This window comes from Stigmatopora nigra, unplaced genomic scaffold, assembly GCF_051989575.1.
Source record: "Stigmatopora nigra isolate UIUO_SnigA unplaced genomic scaffold, RoL_Snig_1.1 HiC_scaffold_26, whole genome shotgun sequence".
In the NCBI taxonomy this organism is placed as follows: domain Eukaryota; kingdom Metazoa; phylum Chordata; class Actinopteri; order Syngnathiformes; family Syngnathidae; genus Stigmatopora; species Stigmatopora nigra.
In genome coordinates this window covers 836,689-855,122 of record NW_027551605.1, presented here as the reverse complement: position 1 = coordinate 855,122, position 18,434 = coordinate 836,689, and the positions used below count along the sequence as shown (strand labels likewise).

Here is an 18,434-nt window from a genome sequence, read left to right as displayed (position 1 = left end):
GTGTTGTCTAATAGTTACAGGAAATCAATGATCATGAGCTGTTATTAATATACTATAAGTAGATTTGGATGTGTAATTTGCTGTGTTCTACAAGTGATGTGGTTCAGCAATGATTTAATTATATTGGTTTTAGAATATTCTCTACTTTTCTTCAGAAAATTGCACGAAAGGGGTAAATTAAGTCTATAGTTAGTTCAATAAAATAAACACAGACAAAGAGTTTGGTTTAAAACTGTATTCAGATTAACGCGACCTTTTAAAACAATAAATAATCTGATGACTTCTTTGCCGAAGATTCATTGTAAGATATTTACATTATAAATTAAATAAGAGAAAAACATTCAGCATATTTTTTTTTAGATATGACAAACAAATTGCATGTGAAAGCCGGTTTTAAAGCATTTTGTACTTTTGCTACATGAGGTAAAAACATGAGGACATTTTTATCCTGATATGTAAACATTATTTTTTTTGTTGTTGTTTTGTTTTTTTAAGTAATACATCCAGGGGGAAAAATGTACTGCATGGGTTTTAACAGCTATACAAATAAAAGTACTCAGCTAGCTTTGCTTTCACCGTCATTCAAACACCAAAACTACTCTTTTTTTGTTGGGAAATAAAATAGATGGTAACTAGTGAAAACAGCCCACTGACAAATAAATACAAAGAACCATTGATATTATACACAAGTGAAAATCTTGCAGTTGCGTCAACCGTTATTCCTATGTCTCCCTGTACTGGATTCCTCAGGGGAAGGGGCACTGAAGCAACACATTCTCATACACCAGTGGAAATCCAAGACAGATTAACCAACAAAGCCAACTGCGCGTGAGACATTTCGACTGCAAACATTGGCTTGATGTTTAACCAAGACAGAGAGGCTTTGTCGCCTCTACAGGAAGAAGGGAATTCAGTTCACCACCATTAAAACAACACTTGTTTCCTTTACAGTGAAACAAAAAGTGGTGGCCTTTCCCTGTTGGGCTTGTGAAAATGGATTCATGAACATTCTTGGGCTCCAATGTCGAGCACAACAGTTTTCCAAGCAGATCACCTTTCAATGCTTTATTGTCAATGTTGCAACATCCTCAGTTAGTGGACAAGATCCATCGGCATCAGATATTGTCAGCTCCCGTTTGTTATAATCACAGACGTGGCCTTGTGTCCTTGCATCTGTTCAGCCTGCATCCTCATGTGTGAGGCCATGTCGTACTGCACCCCCGCGCAAGCCAGTCCAGAGTAACTTCTTAGGCTCTCCGGGTCATACAGGTGTTCCAAGGAGTAGCCAGTCAACGCATAGGCCGCTTGCCTGTCCAGCGTGGGCCTCTCGTGCGATTGGTAGAGCAGAGGGCTGCTTTGTGGTTGTGTCGGGTGGGGTGACAGATCCGTCTGCATGTAGTCTTTGGTGAGGGGATGAGCGGACCTGGGGATGACGTCAGAGCTGGGGCTGCTGAGACGAGACAGGGATCCGGGACTGGTTGTGTTTTCGTCATTGTCCAAGGGACCGGCCACTTTCACTCGGTGGTGGAGCCGTTCGGAAGGGAGGTCAATGCTCGGAGCTCCTGGGCCTCGGCACACCACGCTGGGCATGTTGAGCTGCGAGTGGTGGGGTACTGACGAGTTGAAACACGGACTGTGATTCTTAGCGACATCAAGCGGTGGTTTGTGCTGCTGAAGACGACTTTCTTCTTCTTTGATCATTTGCTGCGTGGCCCTAATTAGAGTTTCCATCTTACTGGGCTCCCGAGGACTGGTCTGGTATTGGTCCCCGTGGTAGCGTTCACCAGAATCACTCGTAGACCCCCCGCCATCCGGTGAACTCATGATGCTGTCTTCGTCCCAGTGGCCTCGTCCTATTTCAATCAGAGAGAAAAAGATAGTGTATAAGGAACAGATTTTACGCTCCCTGCCTGTATTTACCTCCCATATATTTCACAAGAAAGAATGTTTTCTGTCCTCAACGTGCATATGGAATCATACAACATCTTGGCACATAATAGTGGTTTGGGGCTGTGAATTGTGAAATTACTTGGCTTTCAATTTGAGGCAATTTTTGAACAGATGGTAGCAATCGACACACTGGCAAGAAACGGCATAAACAACTTAGTGTGTCCCATAATAACATTTGGGAAAACAACTACCAGGGGCAGCAAAGCAAGAACAATTTCCAGAGACAGATGGTTGTGGCCTTAACCCTAACACCTCACCATGAAAAGCAGCGTGGTAGGACGTGATTTCGTAGCTCTCGCTGCTGTCCGCAGATGCTTTCGGTAGAGCCAGCACGGAGCGGGTGGCATCCCACCACACTTCTCTTCCTGACTGTGGTGCACCTAAGAAGTAGCGTCCACTTGGACAACGAACCCGATCGCAGGCAGTAGTGTGAGGACGGGATTGGGCGTGAGCTAGATCCTCTTCCAATAGTCCCAGGCCATAGCACAGGGAGCCCGAGTCTGGATACAATCGGTAGGCACACGAAGCCTCGGCGGTCTCAGTCGGATCCAACAGCTGGGGGGAGGCCGCCTCTGTCAGGGGGCTCCCTCCCCATTGACTGTCTTGGTCTGACTCAGAACGTTCTGGATTGAATGCTGAAAATTGCTGCAGAGATACAAACATAAAACAAGATATGATTGGAAGCTCTCGACGACGATTAGCCTGGCCAGTTTATGCTATTTGCTTCTATAAAAGACACTGTTTATCACCTGTGGGTAGGGCGACACTCTGGCTTTAGCCTTTGACTGGGTAAGACGGGACTTTGTGCTTTTCCTGTCCTCGCTGAGACTGTCAGTGTAAGGGAAAGCCGGCTTGCTGGGGCTCATCTGGTCGAGGGACAGCTGCATTCCCTTGTATTCCGTGTCCCTTTTACACATAAACACAAAATACTGTTAGACGCAAAGATATAAAGCCCAAGCTAATATTTATCTTAATATCCTGCCATGGATTGACCCAGTGAATTGATGGGATAGCAGGATTTAGCCTGTGATTTTCCATCTACTATCATTGTCTTTGTGTAGAAGTGAAAAATTTACAAATAATATATTTCCAATTTCAAGCTTTAAACACACATTCTTAAACTAGGATAAGTCAAGTTCTAGGATATTCTGGTCTTTTTTGCAAGGCAATACCATTGACACTTTTTATACAAACACTCATACACATGGCATACACTTTACACAGTATTTTATTCAGTGTATATATAGTGGGACTATTGTTCAATTTCAAATCAAGACGCCTGCTGATTTTCCATATTCAAGCCTGCCTTTTGCCGCAGCCATCTAGGACAGGCTCCAGCTCCCCGTGACTATGAACATAATAACTGGCAAAAAATATAGTGACTGGCAAGAGCTCTCTAGATGTGAGGCCAAGGCGCAAAAGCTATTCCAAGCATCATTCTAATAATATATAAATGATTAAAAATGTGTAGTTAAAAATGACTTGTTTGATCAGAGCTCTTTGGCCAAACATTTTCAACCAACTACACTTTTGGTAATATTACACTGTCAGAAAATTAGGAAATTTGAATCCCATCCAATACCAGATGTTTCTAAGTTGAAAGCCATGCAACTTAGTGTCACCAGAGCATCAATTTTCACCAGTCTTCCCTTGAGATTATAGTTCTCTTTTTGTCAAAGAAAGAACTCTTGAAGATGTGGCTTGTCCAAAACAATGGGTCTGTGCAAATGAGTCTAAAAACTGTATTAATTTCCCCACATCAAAGTTTCAACTTGACTAACTTCACAATTCTTTTCTGTCATGCAACAAGTGAAACCCCACATTTAGGGCCTTTTTTGCACCAGATTGGACTTTGCCACAGAAATTGTAGATTCCTGTAGAAACATATGCTTCGCTTTGGACAATTTAACATAGCGTCCTGGTACTAAAGTCAAGGCAAGTGTCCGTACAGACAGAGCAACAAGGCTCCTGTGTCAAATGCTCAGCAAACATGAGCCTATTATAACTTATCACATCGACAGTATGTAATAGCAGCTGCCTGGCATTTTAAACCCTGTGCCCCATCCCTGACCCCACGTAGCCAGCCTCTTTAATAGGACTCTAAATATGACCCATTCTTTATGTACAACACCTCAGGAGAAAGGCTGTGTTTGGATAGCCACCAGCGAGTGAGTCTTATTTGCTTTAGCAAGGTATAGTTGCGCTGCTTTCGGGGGCTGCATCCTATCTGCACCCTGCCGACTGGTGGCTGAACCAATAATGTCGGCCCATTGTGCAAACTCAGCTGTGTTAGCCGAATTCCACCTCGGGGTCAATGTCAGACCACCTCACGCCAGAAATTCACCACCAGTGTGGCTCTTGACATGTTTTATTAATGGCTTCTTGTTGTGCGCTTGTTCGTAATTGTTTTTAAGATAATACGCTCATGTTCTTTCCTGGAGCTAAACATTAACATGAATGCCTGGTCTTGTAGTATAGCCGTTGCACATAAAAGTTACTCGTAGATGAGCCAAAACTCAACGAATCCAACATGTGTACTAGCTGGGAGATGGCTATTGATCCCGAGTCTCCTGTTCGATCGACTTTGCTTTCTTTACACTGACGATCGATGCAGCAGTAGAGGTTTTTTGATGGGGTTCAACCCCCATGTTTGTCTTGCCGTCTCCGAGGGTCTGAGTGTATTTGTGCTCTCATAACAACAACTTCCCCCGAGCCCTGTTGCTGCAGTGTTGGGTGGATTTGGCGAGAGAGGCTAGAAATTGAGGCATCTCGCCCAGACGGTATTTAACAACGTCAATTAAACTTCTATAGCACATTTTTCTCAAGTATTTGAAATCTACATCAAGACTGTAATACCCTAACTGTAATAATAAGTCTAAGAGTGTTGAGCCATAGTACAAAGGTGAGCTATAGGAACAAATGCATAACCAAGAACTCCGTAAACCTTAACTTTAAGAGCATACAAACTTATAAGATAGACTCACGTGAGGACGTAGTTGACGCTGACAATACAGTGGGGTCGGGATGACCTGCTATTGTGGACGATGGTGGCATAACTCTGCACCCAAACCCATCCTCCGTGCTTGGCCAAGAAACGGTAATATTTAGTGGTGACTTGGCCCTTTACCAACACTGGGGGAGATAAAAAGAATCACACAGATGTCAGAGATTAGCGTGTTTGCGTGCGTGTGTTTGTACTGCTGTAATGGTCAGCATGTGTAAGCAGACTCACAAAGATGGTGGGCACAGCGGAGGTGGAAGATGTCACAGCCGTGTACGTGATGGTACAGAGTTTTCTCAATCAAATCCTGCGGCTCATAACCCGTCAGTTCGGCTACCCTGCAGAGAAATGATTGCAGGCGATTAAAATAAATACATAAATACATCTGCCCGTATTTACATGTTTTAACAAGATCGCCGCTATTACCAAGCATGAGAAATATGGTTGCAATTGTCAGGTGGCATTTGCAAACTCACTTAATGATGCTCAATTGGCAACATGTGCTCACCTGGAGTCAAGGAAGATAAGCTTCATGTCCAAACTGGCTCTAAACATGAACATGTTGCTGTGGAGTTTGATTTCGGTCACTGCGCTGGGGGGTAGAGAGTGCCCCACAGCTACCAGGCCCACATTTTGGTAGCAACCCTCAAAGGGTGCCATGTCCAAACTGTACTGGCGGATTTTTAGGTAGCCACTGCAGTGGATCACCTATTTATGGGACATAAAAGCATGTCAGTAATTCTTAAATTTGATCAAATGCATTATTTTATTCACTCAATCAGAATAACAAGAACTGTATTTGTGCCCAAACAATGCATAAAATACAATACTATATTTGTAGGTCATTCTTAGTTAAATTATTTCCCAAAATTGAATTAAAATTTTATAAAACTGACCTTATATCCACCGCTGGTTAGGCCTGCATTTCTTTTCGCCAACACACATTTCATTCTTAGGAAAAAAGAACGCTCCACTTCGTACTCTAAAAGAAAAAACAATCATTTTAATTTTAATATAATATAATTTCACCAAATAATTCATAGTAATTATTTATTTGGATACTGCAGAATTATGTGAACACATGTAAATAAATGTACAACAAATAAAAACTTTACAACCCCCCAACAAAAAACCCAGAACAAATGAAATGCAATGTATTCAGGCCTGTGTTGAATTTAGCACAAATTACTAAAGTAAGCAATACAGGGGATAAAGAAAATGAACTAAATACTTCCAGGTGTATACTTTGGTGACATTTACGCACACGGCGCGTCCATCATGCGGCCCTTTAACAACACTGACGCGTCTGTTCCAATGATTGCCGTTCGACACGCTCATGCCATAGCAAATAGACAAGAATAATGAGTTTTAAACCGAGACGGAATATAAATGGCCTTATCCCGGGGCCAGAGTGATTAGTGTTTTTGTTGTTTTTTTTTACCTTGTACAAAATGTGAATGGTAGGGCTGATGTGGTGTCAGTACAGCTGTCATTTCGTCGTGGTCTGCAGGATGCACATATTCATAAATACTGTTTCCGGTCAACTCTACCTGTGGAGAACAACTGAGTTAATATAAGAGAGAATGGAAGTGATTTGTTTGTAATGTAAAATAGTAGGAATTAAAGGCATGGAATTGGAAATGAAAAAAAAGACCTGGGATAGTCCTAAATGCACCGACGCTGTTTCTGAAATGTACATAATTTTCCCATCTGGGGCAACAACGAATATAAAGCCATCCAATGTCTGTAAATAATTAAAGACCAGGATTAGTTAGAAATCATTCACTTTTCATTAAGAGTGCACAGATAAAAGTAACAATGTAAACCTGCAGTAGATGAGAGCCAAGCTCGCGTCCAAGATTGTCTATCGGTCTTGTTCGATTTGTATGACCCCAAGCTTCACCTAAACCTGCCCCAAAAGGATTAAAAAAATAAAAACACGTAGTATTTAAAACATAATAGATAATGAATAGATAATACTGAATATAAAGCATGTTATTTTTATTGTTGTGCATTTAACTTTCATGTGAGACTATTTTACATCAAAATGGAATGGGATTTGTGTCTAAGATATTGAAAATTAAGCTAAAATATATTGTGAAAACAATTGTTTTTGCATTATATGGAATTTTTTCCCTTAATTCAATGAAAAAAATAACAAGCAGCAATTATTGTATCATCTGTAGTTAAGATATTTGGATTGAAATACTTCTAGAGCCACGACAGAAATAACAAGTGAGAGCTTCTATTCTAAAAAAATGCCTGCATCGGTTTTCATGTGTAACGGATTTTTAAAAAAGGCGAGAAAAAAAGAGAGAGAGAGAGATAGTTCTGTTTTGCATGTAGCTTGCATGTGCCGCTCTTCTATAGAATGGCTGGCGAGTTTCCTCGCGCTCACATGGCTTAAGGTGATTACAAGCCCTGCAGGGCCCTCGCCATAATAGCTGCGTCTCGTTCGCAGTCACGCAGCCGGTAATGCAGCCTGCAGAGAGCTGCTTAAATACTATAGGGAAGGGGGAAAAAAGATGAAGATGGAGGTCTTTTCTTTGCTTCATCTGCAAACCTGCAAGCTCGATCAATGTCACATACACTTTAGCCCAGTCCTCGACTGCAGTGATTTAATTCATTGGCCAAATCTCCTTGTATCGGCATTACAGCGGCGGGCTTTAGAGGCTCTACTCTCCGACACAAGAGCTACATGGAACACGGTTACATTTTCATCCACGCTGTCACGGAGATATTCATTTGTGATTGTCTTTGTGAGGCGTGCTTCTCGCATTCTGCTTTTTTTTAAAGGACAAGCTATGTAAAAAAAATCTCTCGAGTAGAATGATAAACATGTGAATATATTGGATACAGTGTAGATTAAAATGACTATTTTATTCATTTTAATGGTTCTAATTGATGTCAGATTTTGCACGTACAATTGTTTATTAAATTTGTAATTTGGGGATGTAGATTTTAGGTAATTTTATTTTATTATAGTATTATAAGTAGAATAGTATGTATATTTTTATTATGTTGCACATATATATATATCTAAATGTATGTCTCTATATTTTAGTATATACATATTATTTCGTGCTTACCTTGTGGGAAGACTATTCTCATTTTTAGGTAGCTTGTTGTCAGTCGAATAATTGATGCTTTGTCCAACTGCGACGTAATGGCCGACGGTAAAGGCAACATTTTAGCCAGTTCATAAAATTCACTGTTCTCCTTTTCCCGTCTAGTCCTTGCCGCCGTTTTGGACTTTTCCTTCATATCGGTGACGGTTGGCCGCCGATGCTGCCGCTGGGGATGATGAGAATGATGACGTGGATCCAAGCTTGCATACGCGGCCTGCTGCTCTCCGTCACATCAGCAACGTGCCGTGTCTCCTTCTCATGGTCAGTGAATAATTCTATTTGGTCTTTTTTTATCACAAGGGAAAATGCACTTGAAATGTTGGTTATCCAGTTTGTGTGTTTAGATATCCTTCGTATTCCTCGGGTTGGTTGTTGTCGTGCATCCAATGTGCTGGGTTTCTTCCATTACCTGTGGAATAGAAATAGAATGTGTAAATTAATGGGAACACATTTAAACTACACATATATATTTTTAATTCATATGTGAAATTCTTATCTGTCATTTCAAATCTTCAACTGTAATGAGAAATCACAATTCAGAATTTAGAATGAATGAATGTATGCTGCTTTATTTTAAGTGAACATTTTGAAGATAATTTATAGACAATAATAATATTCTAAAACCATCAAATAACAACTCTGTTTTGGAATACACATTGAACTATTGAAATTGTTGTAGTTGACATTACAGAAATATAAAATCACATAAATATAAATTTTGGCTCAGTATAAAATTACACAATACATTTTGGCTATATATTATTCATTTGTGTAAAAATATGGCCTTAAAAATATTCCCTTTTCATTTTAAATTGTTCTCAAATATCTGTATGTAAAATAATCAAAATCACTAATATAGCACATCATGTTTTAATTTAAATAAGGTGAACTAAAAATACATTGTAAAAAACAATCACAATACAAGTATGTTTTATTTAATGCATTTGCATTTTACATACACTAATATTTTTGTTCAATGCCTGGAAAAAAACAGATTACAAATTGACATCGTATATTATTTACATTTGCATCATTTAAGTGCTTTTTAATTACCTTTATTTTGTAATAATAATTTTATAATAGTGAATGTCAAGCTTGACCAAATAATAAACGCTCCACATTATTTTAGCATTGCATCCCCTAGCTAGACACTCGCTTTTAAAACGCCCATTTAAATTAAAAAATGACTCCCAAGTATTTACAGTAATTGCATGAATTGCACGTGGCGTGGTCCCTCAATGCAGACCCTCGCTCGACATGAGCCGCGCCCCCCTCCCCCCTGGTCGTGCCAATCGATCTTACCCCCGCTCAGCCTGCTGGGAATTTCACCTGTCCTGAACTGGCGTGGCCGAGTGGTCCCGGTGAAGTTCTCCTTTCTCAGCTCTTCGCGGAGTTCCACCTGGAAAGGCGAACACGGGGCCGTGCGCTGCATACAGCTCCCCAAATTACCGGGACGCGCAACGAGTGGCATTCGCGGCCCCGACAAGCCTCCTCTCCTCTTTTCTCCTCTCCTCTCCTCTTCCTCAACGCGCCTCACAGGAGCGCTCAAGCTCACGCCCGCACAAGCCTCCGATTGGCTCGCATCCCTAGAGCGTCTTTTTTTCATTGGGTGCCTGTCTGGTGGGCGTGGCTTTCGTCATCCGATGCGCGTCCAACACACTTGCGTCACACGTCTCGAGACACGAGTGAGTTGAGCTGACGATTTTGTTGCGTTATTGTGGACACAAATCCTCGATTAAAATTGCAGTAGTGCGTGTGTGGGAGGTATGTGAAGAGGGTTATTCAAGAAATTATTTTGTTTTACAACTAAATAGATGAATAAGATTTTTTTGAATCAATGGCAAAGGATTTGTGCCCTGTTTAATGAGTTTATTACTATTCATATGTTTAAGATGTGAATTAGTCTCAGTGGAAGCAGAATAAAAGGCAATATCTTACTAACCTTGTATTTTAGTTACGCATAGAAAAGCTTTTTAAACTAGGGAATTAGTGGAAATAAGCTCAGCAGGCAACAAAGAAATAAATGTGAAATTACAATTCAGTGTAGAATTTGATGGTGCAAAAATAAGAGAATGCATAGTCAGTTGTAAATATTAAAGTTTGATAAACTGATGTACATTATTTTTAAAGGAAAATTCGGAAGGGGTTGTTAGTTTGCTCACATTTTAATTGTGTGTAATACAAATCACATATATTTAATATAGTTCTAAATAAGGTTGTTCTTTTTGTTTTTGTGTATCAGTACTATATTGGGCTTAATGTGTTTTCTTTATTGAAAAAATGTTTTCAGTGCACATTGGTTTTACCATGTTGCTCAAACTAGGAATTTCAAAATTCATAGTTTTATTGTCCACAGAAAATGATTTGACAAAACTATTTAGTATTTCAAATCCCTAAAGTTATACTTACCGTACCAGTTCCTCTTTAATTCATTGGCTGCCATGGATGACGACAGACAATTTGACGTACACTTAATTTTCACCATCTTTAGTTTAACTGTATGTTGCAAAACCAAATTTTCTATTTTCACTGACAAATGAATTTTTTTTAAATCATGTTGCTGAAAACAGCCCCACAATCAAAAACCTGAACTTAGAGAAAAAAAAGTCATGTATATCCATCACTTGCAGTCATATTTTAAATTAAATAAATAAAAATGTGAGCCCTACACCTATATCTAAGTCCAAAGTATATACTCACAATAATAAAGTTCTAGGTGGCACCTCAACTTCAACTTTTAACAGCAGTCTCATAGACACCTAATTGTATTAATTCTGACTCAGAAAATCCCCTTGCACTAGTTCAATATTTCTTTCTAAAATTCAAACTATTCTTCCTCCGATAAAAATACAGCTAGTTTAAATCCACATACGTACAGATTTTAGTGCGATAAATGATATTCCCAATCAAACCAGCAATTCTAGTGTAAATCTTCAAGTTTCAAACTACTCTCCCGATACACCACATAGACACAATTAATGTTTGAATTTCGACAGTTAAACCCCTTATTTTAATGATACTTTATTAATTAACTTTTTCTTTCATCTAACACACACACACACACACACACACACACACACACACACACACACACACACACACACACACACACACACACACACACACACACACACACACACACACACACACACACACACACACACACACACACACACACACGGACAAGCACACCCACACCCATACATTTTAAAATGAAATGCAAAAAAAGCAGCCAGCAACATGGAGAGCAGACCAGTATGGGCTAGGTCTGGATCTCCTGCACTAGTTGGGTCTCTGTCAAACACATTTATGGGGGGGGGATTAATTTCCACGGCGGGAATCAGATGAGCGCGCCGCTGCGCATGGACATTTTTAATTAGCTAGCTGGAGCTCAGATGGAGAGCTGCTGGTGAGCATGGTGAAGGGGAGTGGGAGAAGTGATGGGGTGGGCTCTGTGACGGGGGGCCCGGACGCATGATGGTGAGCTCATTACGCACATAATTAGCCCTGAAATTGATGCTGCATTGTGCCATAATTGGAGATTTCTCCTTCCTACTCTCTGTCCACAGCGCGCATGTGCAGGAGGGCCTCGTTAAATTGCTTTTACCGGACTCGGGATTAGCCTCGCAAGGTTTCGCCGCTTTATTATTTCCTCATTTCTGACACATAGAAAAGATAATAAATTGGAAATTAGAAAATGTCCCCTAGATGCTATTCTAAGTGGACCACATCCGTGAACTCATTGATGGTGTTATATTATATAATTGTTTAGAATCAGGAATCAGTTGCGTGAGGATTCACATTGTTTTCCATTTTGAGGAAAAAATATGGGAAAATAATACACATGTAAATGTTTGGATCAGTTGTAGGGATATGAAACATCAAATATATGACAAAACTAAATCAATAATGATACCATATTTGCCAATGTTATAATCCACCAGTTTGATTCAAGAACATTTAATCAACTTAATTCGATATGATGTACACAGTTAACATAGTTAATAAAATATACCAACAATTTTGACACTTTCAGCTGAAACATTTCATAAATTAGACCATTAAAGAAATTTATTCACGTTAATGCTATCTTTTTTTGTGATTAATCAGCAAGTCAACAGTTAAAATAACTAAAATAAGTGAAACAAGTTGTGCAGTTACCTCATAGGTGACAATTCTGTACTTCAAAAACCAACAAAAAATCAATGTGAAATATAGTAATGTATTTTTTTCGCTTTCAATATGAACCAATCAAATACATCTCTCTTTCTCCCTACTACTGCTCTGATATCCCCACTAGTTCATTTTCGTATGAGGTATTAACTGTCTAATTCAAACAATAGAATGAATGGAACCATTAGGCCTGTCAGGAATTGGAACATTTTCTGAGGTTATGGGATTCACCCACCTTGGATGTCCTGTTAGTGTTCCACAGTAGGGGAGCCAGCCTACTTATCCAACCTCATGCCCCCAGCCCCTGCATCTGCCCACCCTCACTGCACCCATCTCTCCATTTTGATTGTATTTTTTTCAAATTGTACTTCTCAGCAGGCGAGCAGGCCTGAGATTCTCCACAGCATGTGAGAGGAGCTATGCTATGGTAGGGGGGGTGAGTGCAGGAAGGTTATTTATGGAAAGAAAAGGTGGAGGAAGAAGTGGTGGGAGTTGAAAGATGGTGCAGTCGTTCTGGTACAGATGAGCTTTCCTAAGTGCTTTTTATTTATGATGTCTGCTTGCTTACAGTAGTAATAACTAATGAGGGACTAAAGTGCCAATCTACTGCTGTACCTTCTTCTTTTACTACATTTGATGATCATCATTATGGAAATACAGTGTGGTAATATAAATATAGGCTACTTGTTCTGGTGCAATGTCACAATTCTGAAAAAAATATTTACCATAAAAACATGCGATGAAGAATAAGTATCTGAATATAAAAGACAAAATGGAACAGAAATGTCATTATACATATTTCTTGCACTGAGGTGCGTAATCATTGTTTTTTATTGAGCGTAAATATTTGTATACCACTATATTTCTACACTTGAAAAGGAACACTAAAAAATGGGTAAATTACATCCTAAAACTTTGCTAATTTTTTTTAAATCAATTGGCTCAGTAGAGTTTAAAAGTGGTCTGTAGTTGAAAAAAAATGTTAATTGTATTTCTTAAATGAACAAGAACTGAGGAAGTGTTCAATTCCTCCTTTGAGCTTTTTTTTTATGACAATACTAATAATTGCAGCTTGTCCACGTCTGGTAATTTTTAGTACATTTGCGAAAAAATTCTAGCAAGATCATTCAGCTCACGTAAGGCCTCATGCAAATGAATACATCTGTTGACCTTTTTTTGTCATGGAAATGTTCAACGTTTTGAACATTTCCACCGGTTCCTGGCGTTCTTCTTATTTATTCCATTCTATACGCCCACTTGTAACCTCATCCTCAGTAGGTTGAGATAAGCTAATTGGATGTAACATGTCATGCCATGTCATGTTGAATACCAAAATCTGTTTTGGATGTTGGGGATGAAAAGAAAAAAAAAAAAGAACTCCACATTCCATTTTAAATCAATCCAAATGAGAAGAGAATGAGAGGAAAGCACCATGTTGAGTTACACTCTGTGCTCCGAGATTGGAACAGTTGGGAATATGTAAACAGGCTGCCTGCTTGACCAAGATTTTACACTTGTGTTCTGAACATCATTACAGCCTCTTTGGCGTTCTGTTTTTTTTGACAAAAGGCTCAAATGTTATCCAGAACCAATTGATTTCACTCCAGCCATTTTATTTGGGGAGTCTTGTTTGGAAACGTCCACTAATGTTTTCTTTTCTCCACATTTGTAGTCACTTTCAACCATCACTTCTGAGTGTGTGTGTGTGTGTGTGTGTGTGTGTGTGTGTGTGTGTGTGTGTGTGTGTGTGTCAGGTCCTCCATTGAGCCCATCTGTTGCGTGTGAGCGATAATTAAGCGCACTGCTATTTCCTCCATGCAGCCCCCGTTTGAAGTTGCCTAAAGTGCACGAGTCAGATGAGCAAGTTCATCAAAATGCTAATTTGGCCCAAATTAAAGTTGTGATTAACATTAAACAGTTTCCTTTCTCTGCGGACAAACGACTCCCTCTATGAACTCTCTCCTTCTGTGGGTGGATGGTGTCGAGAGAAAAGAAGGAGAGCCTTCCCGCGTGGAGGCTCTTGTGCTCATTGCTTTAAGTGTAAGGAAAACATCCATGTGATGCTTAGAGCTAATTGGTTGAGAGGAACGATTGTGTTGCCAAAGTGTTGCCACGCCGTTCTTGTTTTGGAGTCGTCTATTTATCGTATTTTTTGGACTATAAGTCGCACATGAGTAGAAGTCCCACTTGCCCAAAAAATGCTATAAATACTTTGGAGTATAAATTATATATTTAGAGATTATTGAATATTCTAGATAATTGTTGACTGGGATTTATTTAATTCTGTATTCTGGTGGTACTGTATCAAATGTTTTTTCATGCTATCTGATTGTATTGGGAGGGGGGTATTTTTCTATTCATTTTTACTTTAGAGGGACTTTAACATAAATCCACAATTTTATATTCATGGTTAGCATATCACTCTTAGAGTTCAGAGGTTTATAAATGTTGTTGAAATATTAGACTTGGCCCATCTATGTGGAGTTTGCACATGCTCCCTATGCTTTTGTGGGTTATCTTTGGGTATTTTTTATTTTTCCCCACATTCTAGTAAGTAGCAATATAATAAACAGTCAAAGTTTTCAGATGTCAGCACACTGAGGACCCAATTGACACTTTTATTTTAGTTCAATGTGACTTCTCCAGGAATAAAATAAAATAATAAGAAATCACAATACAAATAATAGGACTCCCTATAAAATGCAGAACGAATGAATAAAATAGTATTCATAGTCGAACACGATGCACGACAAACTACACCAGCTAAAGCATTCATTCACATCTTTGTAAAGGCTAAACATTTTTAGCACAGTGCATATATGAGAACTCATTCCAACGTATAGGCAGACAAAACCCCAAATATTTGATAATTTTCTCCTACATTAGATTATAAAAACATACGAGTACATTTTACGCGTCTCTCCTGTCAACAGGCTGTGAAATGTTAACCACAAAATACATTTGTAATGCTGAAAGGCAGATTAGTATCATCTGTCTGGCCGACTGCGTATTAATTCTTGAGAGCCAATCATCGCGCCATATGTTCCGGCTACGGCGAAGGAGGGCGCCATATGCATTTGTGTTAAAACAACAACAGCTTGACATTCCCGATGGGCAAATGACAGAGGACTTGTTATTTGCATATGTACTGTAGTCACACACGCTGGCTCGCTCGCATGCATACGAAGACAAAGCACACGCGTGAAGTTCTAGCGGTAATGAAACCCCTGACGTTCATCACTCAGTCTTAAGCAGTGGTTATTGAGGCATTAAATATGTCTACACAGGGCTCAGTGAAAGGCTGCCAGATCACTGTTCTCCTCTGAGAGGGGCTCTGTTTGCATACAGACAGCTTGGTCGGGGTAGGTGGGAGGGTGGCGCTGGGGATTGGTGAACGTGCGCCGAATGGAGCCCGAGAGTCATAACTAGGTGCCCGCCACTTTGGTGTTAGTGCCATTATGGGATGTCACTGTGGGAAAACCGCAGCTCTTCAGTGGGATTATGAGAGATTCTTGCAGAAATTGAGCAGAATTGGAAATGGGGACGGAGGCTCGTGCTGGCGATGTGTGTGCACAAGGCTGACGCGCCGTGACTCACGGTTAAGCCTGGTTTCCATCAAGCTGTGATGCTTGGTTTGGTCCATTTGTTTTTGCTGTTTAAATGATTAAAGGTTGTAGAGGAAAATGGTCAAGTAATCTATTGATATTTTTTTTAGGAAGGGACAATTAGAAATTTGAAAAATGTGGATTGAGTCAATTGTTTGACAGCATATTGTCACTTCAACCAAACAATAAGAAAGCAAGAAACACCACTCTTGTTTTTGCTTTCTAACAAGTAGTCGCATGCCAAGAAGATAGAAAAAATGCATTGTTGTTCTTTGTTTACACTGGCACATCCCCTTCATTGTTGATCTCATTAGTGGGTTACTGTTGTGCTGTCACATGTTTTTATGTAGCGTCATTGTTAAATGAAACATGACAAGTGGAACTTGTATATGCACTGATATTTACAATTCTGATATATAAACATATATAATAGTATTGTTACTGCTCATATAACTTCAACATCATTGAATCAATGAGTGACAACAAACAATAACAGAGAAATATTTCAAATATATAAGCATTATATTTAGTTGACATAATATGCTTATGGAATCCCATGTCGTACATCAGTTTTCCAATAGGAAATTCATGCCAGTCAATGTCAAAATGGGCAATTGCATCTGCAAAAACACTTTTAGTGTCAGTTATGATTTGGTTGGTTCCACCCAACAAAGCCTGTTGAAGGTCCATTTGAGCTGACGCCTCATTGAGCGTCACGGAGCATGAAAAAGAAAATGCAAAACGGCAGTGCATTGCACCTCAGCTCGGCTACGTTGTTTTGTATGCTTGTTTGCATGCATGAAATGTTGTGGTTTGCTGTGTGTGCCCAAAACATGGCTTGCAAACCAAATCTCTGCCGCACTGCATTAAACATTTGAATCCTATTGAAATGAAGCATATCTTTAAAAATCGCATGCATTCTACTGAAACTGATCATTGATGTCTTTCTAATGGCTTTGTCGGGGTCATTGTGCCCAGACCACCCCCCCACTTCTGGGGCCGAGTCTTCTGCGTCCATAAAACAAACATGCAGGGTGCGACCCTGGTCAGGGTGAACATTAACACCCAGCCACTGGTGCAGGGGTCAGCCAGAGGTCAGCAGCCTGTGGTGGAGGGATGGACAGGGTCACCCTTTCAGACTGACACTCAGCAATACATGTAGTGAAAGATTTTATTTACACTAGTTGATAAGTCCACTTAAAATTGATTAATACAATGTGATAGGCTTTGTATGCAGTAGCATGTGATTTATAGACACATCATTTTTATATAACTTAAAAATTATATTCTTCAGTGAGTCTAATGGCACACCTTTAACAGTAAAATGAATTAAAACTACTCCCAAAACATTAACATTTTCCCCATAACTGTAACCCAATTTTTTTTTTATCATCAGCAAAATATGATTTAATATTATTGCACTTTATTGGAGGAGTTTGACCATCTCTGTTTATCTATTAATTTGACATCAATTAATCTGTTAGTCTATGTTTATAAACCATCCAGTTCTACTGTTTTATGTATTAAAAAACAAATTGAGATTTTTAAGTGAAACTAAAATCAAATCTTGAATTGGAATAATGCATAAAACTCTTATCCCAACACCACAGTGTAAAATGTAAACTTTGTTTTCCTCCAAATTCTAGTTATATCATATAGTTTACTTAAGATTGCATTCAACAAAGCCAATTGTATCAGTAGCAGGCTTATGTGAGACAAAAGCTTAAACCACAGTCAAATATGTATCACACTCTTTCCAGGTTCACTTGCACTGCACGTGAACTATGCCCAGTGTAACACAAGACCCCCCCCCCCCCCCCTAGAAGAAATACACACCAAAAGAGTAAATGCCAATTCCCTGCAGCCAACCCTTAGCATTGTTTTACCCCAATACTACAGTGGCCATTCCATCAAATCAACCAATTACATTTTATCTTTCACTTGTTGTTATTCCGCTTAGAGGAAATGAGACTGAGGATTTATAGGTCCATTTGCCCTATCCCTCATGTGCTTCTAAAACATCCTCCTGCCACAATTAGGGTGGCATAGATCACATTCCCGCATCCGAGGTGACCAGACAACACCATAAGGGTGGGCTACGTCTCATTCGCATGGGGGAACGGTCCGGAAGATGCTTCCTGGGATGGATTTATATGTGGACCGCTCTGCCTGGCGGTGATTGAATGTCTGTGTGCATGTGTCGAGTCGACTCTGTGTGAATGTGTCAGGGGACTCATAAGGCAGGTTTGAATTAGGCATGAGATTCGCCCAGGGTGTGTGTACGTGGGGGATGAGTGTGTAACAGGGTGTGCTTTATGGTGTAAAAGCGTGTTTATAGTGAACCCAGACATATGTGGTCTCAATGGTATTAAAGACCCAATTGGGATGAATGCTAATAATTGTTTCTAGCCGTTTTCATATTATAAAATCAATGCATGTAAGGCATTAGATGTTTTTTTTTTTCAATTGAGTGGTATTTGTCCAGTTCTACTATGTGAAATCAAATCTGAATGGTTCATCCAATCTTCTTCATGGTACAAGCGTTATACCCACGGTTTTAAACACCGCACACACACG

The 18,434-nt window shown here is 39.6% G+C and overlaps 1 protein-coding gene and 1 long non-coding RNA gene across 3 annotated transcripts in view; one reads left to right on the top strand and one right to left on the bottom strand.

Annotated features, from left to right (window-relative positions):
• Window positions 1-220: 220 nt before the first annotated feature.
• LOC144192409 (single-minded homolog 1-like) lies at window positions 221-9,565 on the bottom strand. Of its 2 annotated transcripts, XM_077711494.1 has the most exons (12): window positions 9,382-9,565; window positions 8,041-8,488; window positions 6,778-6,860; window positions 6,606-6,695; window positions 6,393-6,501; window positions 5,848-5,933; window positions 5,460-5,659; window positions 5,183-5,289; window positions 4,935-5,082; window positions 2,700-2,856; window positions 2,208-2,595; window positions 221-1,853 (listed from the first exon to the last, which is right to left on the bottom strand). In XM_077711494.1, the coding sequence occupies exons 2-12, from the start codon at window positions 8,213-8,215 to the stop codon at window positions 1,126-1,128; spliced, it is 2,271 nt and encodes a 756-aa protein (XP_077567620.1). In that variant the 5' UTR covers window positions 8,216-8,488; window positions 9,382-9,565; the 3' UTR covers window positions 221-1,125. The 2 variants fall into 2 exon arrangements, with proteins under 2 accessions (XP_077567620.1, XP_077567621.1); XM_077711495.1 differs by lacking the exons at window positions 6,778-6,860; window positions 8,041-8,488; window positions 9,382-9,565 and having other exon boundaries at window positions 6,393-6,497; window positions 6,606-6,657.
• The window catches only part of LOC144192410 (uncharacterized), a 36,634-nt gene continuing 26,392 nt past the window's right edge, over window positions 8,193-18,434 (top strand). Inside the window, exon 1 of the long non-coding RNA XR_013325114.1 lies at window positions 8,193-8,340. This is a non-coding gene — a long non-coding RNA (uncharacterized LOC144192410). The remainder of the gene's footprint in view (window positions 8,341-18,434) is intronic.

Excerpts from the sequence above, each read along its gene's own strand:
- LOC144192409 (XM_077711494.1), bottom strand. The coding sequence starts at position 8,215 with ATGAAGGAAAAGTCCAAAACGGCGGCAAGGACTAGACGGGAAAAGGAG. Across the intron at positions 5,660-5,847 it reads TAACCAGCGGTGGATATAAG|GTGATCCACTGCAGTGGCTA; the intron begins GTCAGTTTTATA and ends TCCCATAAATAG. Across the intron at positions 5,290-5,459 it reads CTTATCTTCCTTGACTCCAG|GGTAGCCGAACTGACGGGTT; the intron begins GTGAGCACATGT and ends ATTTCTCTGCAG.